This window comes from Cajanus cajan, chromosome 4 (genome assembly GCF_000230855.2).
Source record: "Cajanus cajan strain Asha chromosome 4, NIPB_CcT2T_4, whole genome shotgun sequence".
Lineage (NCBI taxonomy): Eukaryota > Viridiplantae > Streptophyta > Magnoliopsida > Fabales > Fabaceae > Cajanus > Cajanus cajan.
In genome coordinates, this window is record NC_138520.1 from 71,817,089 (window position 1) to 71,825,447 (window position 8,359).

Sequence of the window (8,359 nt, forward strand, 5' to 3'; positions counted from 1 at the left end):
TTAACCCTTAATTCTTCTATCAAAATTATACCATTTGCAAAAACCAAGCAATTAAAAATCTTTTATAAGTCCTTTATAAGCACGTCCAGTATTAGATTAAATAAAGCACACCCCTTGAAAATGCAAGAACAAAATGGTGTTTGACTTGAAAATGCTTCAGATTTAACAAATAGATATTGATATACAGACAGATTGGAATTTCATCAACCTATTTTTTTTTCTCTCAACCTATACATAAAACCTGATAAACTTTTTCAAAAGAGCTTCTAAGAAAAACATATACGAAAAAAATAAATAAATAGATCTCTCCAAAAAATAAAATAAACATAAGCTTCTTTGTAATTTTTTAAGAGAAGTTATATAGAGAACTTTTCCATATTAACTTGTACATAAATAATTTTTAACTTATCATAAAGAAACATCTCATTTTCTTTTTTTCTCTTCTTGAAAGTGCTTATGAACGAGTTTATCTATAAAAAAATAATAATAAAAATAAAAACATAATAGCAAAATAGTGCATTTCATCTTTTACTGTTTCCTCAAATAAATGGAAAGCATTTAATACCCCTAAAAAATTCATTTATAATATAAAATCAACGTTCATTTAGCAGCAAATCACATAAATCACCTACGTTATACAGATTGCTAAGCTACAAAACCATGCATCATTCACCTACAACCTTTCTACACCTTACAACAGTTATTAACCAAAGTTACCATTTTATCAACATCAAATTCATTCTTCAGAATCTACAAGCTGGCACGGTGATCATCAGATATGGTCTCTTCAGAAGAAGTGTCACTATCAATGATGATCAAGTCATCCGGTTTGCGGACACGTTGTTCCAGAGACTTGTTCATCTTCACCACCCCACATTTTCTTCTTGAATAGGTTGAATAGTGAGAACCATTTGGCATATGTAACTCATGTGGCCTCAAACCATTGAACCAGTTTTGAGGTACAAAGCATGACTTGCCGGCATTAAAGCAACGATCTGAAGCTCCTGGCATCTCGGGATGAGAGCTCAACGAAATCGCTGCCGACATATTTGGCACAGCTGACTTCAGTGAAGGAGTGTTAACTGCTTCTCTGAGCCAGTGGGGCAAATTATTTGTCGTAGCCGAACAATTAAATAGATAATCATTTGAGTAAGAGTTTTCCCTGGAAATACTCGAGCTTCCTGGAGAATTGAAAAATCCTAACTCATACTTATCTATGTTGTTGCAAGAGGCCTTTCTGGAACGAACAGTTGGCCTATGACTGTGTGCAGTGGTGTTACTTTGAAAATTAAATCTGGCAAGAGGCTTCTTCAAGGGGTTACTCTCCCAGAAACTTGAAGTAGGATCCAAGTAGCAAAAGTTTCCTTGCAATGACGCCGCTGTTGCTGTCCTTTCAGCCGCTGGATACATGAACTGTGGAACACCAATATCGTTCAAAAGTTTTAATTGTTCATCCTCCCACCTCTCAGCAAGTTCCCTTGGTACCCTTGATGGTGAAAACCGCAATCTCGGATCCCTTAGCATAGCATCCCAATTACCCCTACCATGTCTCCTCACACCAATCCACAGAAAATCCAACTCCTCTTCAGACCACATGATAGGGTGTGGCCTCAAATTTTCTTGAAAATTTCCTCTTTCACTTAAAGCTCTTGTTCTGTGTGCAATGTTGTCAAGCACTATCTGGTGCCTGGGAAGCAATGGTCTCCTGTTTGGTGATGATGACCGGCATAATCCATCTTGGACAATATCTCTAGTTTCAGAGGTTGAATTTGACAAAGACAACACTGACAAACTATCAATGGAATTGTTGCCTGTCTTGAGATCTATAGGCAGGGACAAACCCAAAGAAAGAGAAATCATTGGCATGGGTTTTGGTTGATCAATTTTTCCTTGTTGAACATTCATTCTTTCTTCATACATCATTAAACCAGCTGACTGAGGTTGAGTACTACTTGAGCAAACAGCATCTATAGCCTTTCCCTCTGAAATCAGCTGGATATACAAGAGAGCAAGCAGAATCAGATATCAATAATGAGCAAAACTATCATCTTGAAAAGGAAAGATATAATATGAACTTCTTAGTTGATATTCCCAAACAGCCACATGCTATGCACATATCTCCAAATAAGGATAAACATTTATTTCCTAGTTTTTTTTTTTTTTTTTTTTTGGGGGTACATTGTTTGACCACTTAAACACTATTTCCCCCTTTGGTTAATTCTTCCTAAATGGGAATATGTTTGCCGGGATTTGCAACATAGTAATTTGTTCTTTCTATAATATAAAATATAAAATATCATCTTTGAAATTATAGAGATGTAAAGGAAAAATATCCTTTATACCTGTGTATTTCTAGAGTTTAAAAAGTCCAGCTCAGAAATTTGATCTTCAGCAATGGCAGAACTACTGCTTGTTGATTCCAGTTTGGCCCCAAGAGTTCTCGTCCTCAAATGAAGGGAATGCTTATCAGCACCCAAGCTCAAATCAACGGTGTGCTCATCTGTATCACATGCAATATGAACTCTTCAAATAAAATGAGAAAAGCATGCTGAAGCTTCCCATAGAAATACACAACACTAACAACTTCATGATTACAGAAAAAAATATATTCATATTCATGATTTCAATATTTAAGGCTAAGTGACAAACCATACCTGCAGAGTTAACAGGCAGGTCAAACTGAGGTTGGTGTTCTCCAATTTTCATCATGTCATTGCACCGAACATTTCCAATGACCTCACATGCCAAGAGCTGGGACTTCTCTAGATCCTGATCAGCAGTTGTGGCAGCAGGATAGAGATCTCCTGAATCAACTTTAATAGAGATTCCTTGGCAATCCTTATGAGGATGTTGGTCTTCCTTTTGAATCAGAAAACTGTGGCTCGGTTCTCCTGTTGTGTCTGTATGGGGGACATTTTTTACCATGTCTTCCCCATGACAAAGTTGCTCTCTCATGTCTCCTATACTGTTATAATAAAAACATTGATATACAATTTTCCCAGCAGCTAATGATTTTCTATTGCATTTATAATATTAAAAAATTACAGTTTTGAGTTATATTAAAATATACCAGGTTTCAGAAACAACGCCAGGGGAGCATGGAGAATCAGTACTCTTCACCTGTCATAAAATTAAAAGTTACTGTGATTCACGAGGTCTGCAATCAATTCATTGATGATCAACATTAAAATTGGTCACAAACTCAATCTCTCTATGAAACCAAGGAAATTTCAAGATCAAGATTTCCATTAGCAATGCTTAATATTTTAGAGTTCTATTATAAGCATGCTTACTCTCATGTCATTTAAGCTATCTATCAGTTGACTTTGTCACTAAATCTCCAATGCATATTTGGTATTAAGCAATAAAAAGAATTAAAAGAAGAGGATACAAAACTTTGTATCCAAGTTGGATAATGAATTCTAAACCAATTAAGTATTAACAAACATTTTAGGATTAATTACATTTTTGGTCCCCCTCTAGTTTCAATTGTGTATGGTTTTGATCCTCCAAGTTTTTTTTTCAAGCCTATTAAGTCCTTTCATTTTTAAAAATTAAGCAATTTGGGCACCTTCCTCCCTTTTCTTCTACATAAAATCTTTAAATCCTCATTTTCTTACTAAAAATATTCATAAATTGAATAAATAAAAATGTTTTAAGCATCCTTCATATGTCACACTAAAATACCAAATTTCATACAAAAGAATATATATATATATATATATATATATATATATATATATATATAATTCCCACTTTAACCCCCAAAATGATTTCATATGTCACAATTCAAACTAGAAACCAAAAGTGCAATTAAGCCAACTTCTTAAAATAAGTTGAGTGCAGAATAGGGCATGAACATCATTCATGGATAAATACTCGGGTTGAATTACAAGATGATTTTAGTCATGATCTAAAAAAAACAATGTGGAAATACACAAATCCATGGAAAATAACTACTTGCAGTTGCACTAACATACCAATCGTGTTTCAATAGATTACATGTTCGCTTGGACAGTATGAGGTTTCCATGCTCAAACTCCTAGTTCCACAACATAAACTAGTCCAAGAATTTGATAACAAAATCCCTTTTTCGTAGTGAATAAATTACTTTATAAATCATCCCATGATTCAATGCATTGATCAGTCAATACATATATAGATCAGCAATGAGGGAAAATGATAATCTTAAAATGAGCTCAAAGGACTAATACAAAATTTAAAAAGCTTCTACAAATTAGAATAATCTCCAAAAAAAATTATTATATAATTCATGAATCAATCAGAATTTTGAGTAACAAACCATAAGGTTCAAGAGAATCACCAGGAAGCCATACTTTTTCTTGAGTTTGACAAAGCTCCCCTCTTTCTGAAAACTCAGCAGATTGATTAAGGTCTGTCAGAAAAACCTTAGAGCTGCTTCTACAAGATTTTTCATCTAGAGTTTCATTCAATGCCTTCTCTCTTTTTGAAAGATCCACTGATTGATTAAGGTCTGGTACATTTTCTACAGGACATTCCTCACTAGATGATTCATCACTAGAACATGAATTGCCATTTGCAAGCATACTCCACTTGGTTAACACTGAAATGTTTTCCTTCTGTTGTGATATGTTGCTCTGCCTATCAGCTCCATCCAAACCCTTTTTTCTTTTGTAACATCGATTGAAGGTTATTAACGAACTGGTCAAGTTGGTCTGCAAAAGCATACGTCCAGATGGATTCCTGAAATTATCTTTGGAGTGTGAATCAGTAGGTTTGTCCACTGAATTATTCAAAACAGGAGATTTATTGACATTTGCAGAACTGAATTCCCTTGTGATCAATGTTTCTGAGTTGTGTAAATTAAAATCATTCCCAGCATCCAATTCAACTGGCAGGGAAGCAATTTTTTCATTTGAACAGTTGCCACATCCACTACCAGAGTTTTCACTGGCAAAGGAATTTCTTTGAGTAACGCAATCATTCTGTGAATCCTTTTCTACAGGGGGTAATTTTCCAACATCACTCTTGATGTTATCCTCGCTTGGATGTGTTGTTGAAAATGATTTGTGTGTAGTAGTCACCATTTGTAATGCATCGCAAGTTCCAAGCTCCCCTATCTTAGGGCCACCAGAATTTTGAACTGGATGCAATGATGAACAATCTGGCTGTCTGAAACATGGCAATTTCTCATCACTAGTACCCTACAAAATGTATAGATGAGTAAGCCTGACAGCATGCAATCAAAAAAGCTCACCATATAACAGGAAGTTTAAACTCTTTTTCTAACCACTAGATATAATTGACTTGCTCTTGAATTGACAATTATATTATTGATGGCAGTCAATACAATGCATCAGATCACCAGGTAAACCGCATGAAACAAATCCAAGATGAAACTTCATACTTGATAAATTTCTCTAGCACTTCCATTATTCTTTAAAAGGAAAAAAAGAAAAACTCAACTTTAGTGTTGTTTGTGGACATGATATACCAGCTCTTGCATTTAAAGAACTTTCGTAACAAAGATATACACCTTCCTAGCCTGTAAATAGTGCAAAATGGTAAAAATTGGATTTGGTTGTTTAAATTTGTTACTTGGTTATCAGCTACTGCATTCCTCCCCTCACATCCTAAATTGTATTAGGCTTTCTTGCTTTCATGTATCACACAGTATTCTACAATTTTATGAGAATGTTAAGAGTATTTCAAAAGTTGGATATTTGTTGGATATTTAATAAGTATAGTTTTAAAGGGAACAAGTCTCACATCGAGTAAATGAGGAATAATGAAAATAATTTTATTTTTAACACAGAAATTTTGTTTATCTAAAATTTTGTTTTAACTAAAAGTTGTAACAAGGCCTTCACAATGCTAGACACAAGTTTTAGATAACCACATGAGCCCCAGAAATATGGTATTTTGTTTTATCAAAAAGTTGTAACAAGGCCTTCACAATGCTACCCTTACTTGTCAGACTTGAGTTTTAGACAACTACATGAGCCCCAGTAATACGGTATCAGAGCTTTTCACTCTAGAAATATTATCTTCAATACCAAAATACAGCAATGCACTTAAATCAAGTATTTTGTAAAAATAAAAACCATTTTTATTTGATAGAAATGCATGAATCAACCTAGCTACTAGGTAGTAGTTTATGCCAAGGGTTGCAAGAGGTTTGACAAATCTTGCTAGAAATGGAATTGCAGAAAAAGAAAAGGAGAGGGAGACATGCTTGATGCTCTATGAACATGAGAACATGTCAACAAAACCAGAAGTTGCATTTTAAGAACCTCACCAATAGTTCTTCTTCAGGCTTTTCTGATGACTTTTCTGCAGTTTGCTTCTCCTGTTTAACTTGTGCAGATAAAGAACAATTATGAGCATCTTCACTTATTGAATTTTGGCTACAACTCCCATGGATAAAACCACTATTTAGTGATTGCCGCTTTCTTTTGTAAGTTAGCAACACTTTGTTGCCCAACATTTATTCTTCTACAGATAAGAATCCTGAACTACTGGATGCTAGGCTTCAAGCACTAAAGACAAAAGTAAACGTGCGTCACAATACAATGAAGTCCATTCCATGAGGGAATCGAGTGTTCAGAACTGATCAGTGAAAAAAATTATGAATATAGAAACAAAAGACACAGATTGAATATATCTCACAAATCACAGGACAACACTCACGAATTTTGGATTCTGATAACATATATCTTCAGTCTACAAAGCCGTTTTAAGTCCTTTTTTGTAGTTCCCTCTTGATTTAACCTGCAAGTTAGTTGAAAATTTCTTAGGAAGTTGTAATTGGCATCATCTCGTGTGAATGAGTGCAAGATGGTAAACAAGTTTCACTGTAGAATTTGAAATATCAATACTTAAAACTCCATTAGAACCTTACTGGAGCATATTGTGATTGTTGAAAGTCTTAAAATGGTTTTGGCATCATGAAATTTTCATTTTTATTATATGCAAAAGCAAAATGGAAACTCATACATTTTATAATTTACACAAAGAAAATGACCAGCTAAGCATGCTGCCAAGACAAAATGGCACATTCAAGAAGCAAAAGTAAAAATGTTCATCTTTCTTTTTAAGTTCAAGACACCACTGTGAGTCTGTATAAGACACAATATTCATAAACCATAAGTGTCCATATTCCCTCAAACTTCTTTCTCCATGGATAACAACAAATTCATCAAGAACCCTTAGCCAACAATAGCAATGACTGGACCAATAAGGTCCTTATGAGGTTCTCCAACATAGATATCCCAATTTAGGCAATCCCTAACAAGAGAAACTTCTACAGCTGCATCTTCAAAACAAGAATATTTACTTTCAGTGACTATAATTCCCAATTCCCATTGACATTGAACACTTATTTACCACAAGAAACCGCACAAAAACTTTACTAACCAGGCCTCCACCAAGTCACCACCATCCACACTCCACGATTTTCAAAGCACAAGCACGAAAATGCTCCATTTAACACAGCAAGAGTTGGCAAGATAAAAAAGGGGGAGAAGAAAACCAAACACAACACAGAAAAACAAAAAGAAAGAAACTTTGCTCATAACCTGAAGCTTCACATGCTTCAGACACAAACCCCACCATTTATTTTTCTTTAAACCAAAGGAAAGAAAGAAAAAAAGATTCCTTGCAGCAAAACCTAACAAGAGAATGGGTCCATTCACACTAAAGAATCACAAGTTTCCATTCACTGTTCAGCCATTTTCCACAGCACCCAAATGAATTAGTATAATCCTAAGTCATGCAGTTAGCAAAAAGAATCAAACTTTGGCAAGCAGTGAACTGTGAACCCAAAAAGAAAAAAAAAAAGAAATGATAAAAATGGAGAAGTGCCAAAAAAAAAAAGGAAAAAGAAAAGCAGAAACAGCTTACAAAAGATGAAAGCAGAGACAGGTAAGTTGAACAATAATACACCAAAGTTGAAAGCTCTTCTTATTGTCAGTATCTGTGTCTACTCTACTCTATAGTACTTCGAGAAACTTGGCAAGAGGTGAGAGCAGTCCTTGTACAATGTATTTGGTTCATGTTTTTTCATTTTTCTTGTTCATGTTTTTTCATTAATATTAATAATTAATAATAAGGAACAACACGAGCCACACTCGCTGACAGAAACGTTTGCTTTTGCTAGCGTTTTTACTCCATTGTGTACACGTCACTTCCCAGTGATTATGACATAGCCCAGCCTACCAACTTGTCAGGCCCACTTTACAACCCAGTTTGAGCACATAGATTACTGTTCACACTCCCTATTTTACTATTTGAACTTGTTATTATTTTAAACAAATCTTATCTTTAAAGAAAATGACGATTCACACCCCGGCCCCATAACACAATATATTGTGGGATG

The 8,359-nt window shown here is 34.7% G+C and overlaps 1 protein-coding gene across 6 annotated transcripts; it reads right to left on the bottom strand.

Annotated features, from left to right (window-relative positions):
- Window positions 1-557: 557 nt before the first annotated feature.
- Window positions 558-8,046, bottom strand: LOC109814687 (uncharacterized). Of its 6 annotated transcripts, none has more exons than XM_020379175.3 (8): window positions 7,885-8,046; window positions 6,673-6,753; window positions 6,281-6,521; window positions 4,338-5,186; window positions 3,071-3,120; window positions 2,655-2,965; window positions 2,343-2,500; window positions 558-1,992 (listed from the first exon to the last, which is right to left on the bottom strand). In XM_020379175.3, the coding sequence occupies exons 3-8, from the start codon at window positions 6,467-6,469 to the stop codon at window positions 751-753; spliced, it is 2,799 nt and encodes a 932-aa protein (XP_020234764.1). In that variant the 5' UTR covers window positions 6,470-6,521; window positions 6,673-6,753; window positions 7,885-8,046; the 3' UTR covers window positions 558-750. The 6 variants fall into 6 exon arrangements, with proteins under 6 accessions (XP_020234764.1, XP_029130473.1, XP_020234765.1 ...); XM_029274640.2 differs by having other exon boundaries at window positions 6,281-6,591; XM_020379176.3 differs by lacking the exon at window positions 7,885-8,046 and adding an exon at window positions 7,560-7,866.
- Window positions 8,047-8,359: the final 313 nt, after the last annotated feature.

What these genes read in the sequence shown, in the direction of transcription:
- LOC109814687 (XM_020379175.3), bottom strand. Translation starts at nt 6,469, where the DNA reads ATGTTGGGCAACAAAGTGTTGCTAACTTACAAAAGAAAGCGGCAATCA. An exon ending in TTTGTCAAACTCAAGAAAAA is followed by an intron (nt 3,121 to 4,337) that starts GTATGGCTTCCT and finishes ATTTTATGACAG; the next exon opens with GTGAAGAGTACTGATTCTCC. An exon ending in CCTGCCTGTTAACTCTGCAG is followed by an intron (nt 2,501 to 2,654) that starts GTATGGTTTGTC and finishes CATGTGATACAG; the next exon opens with ATGAGCACACCGTTGATTTG.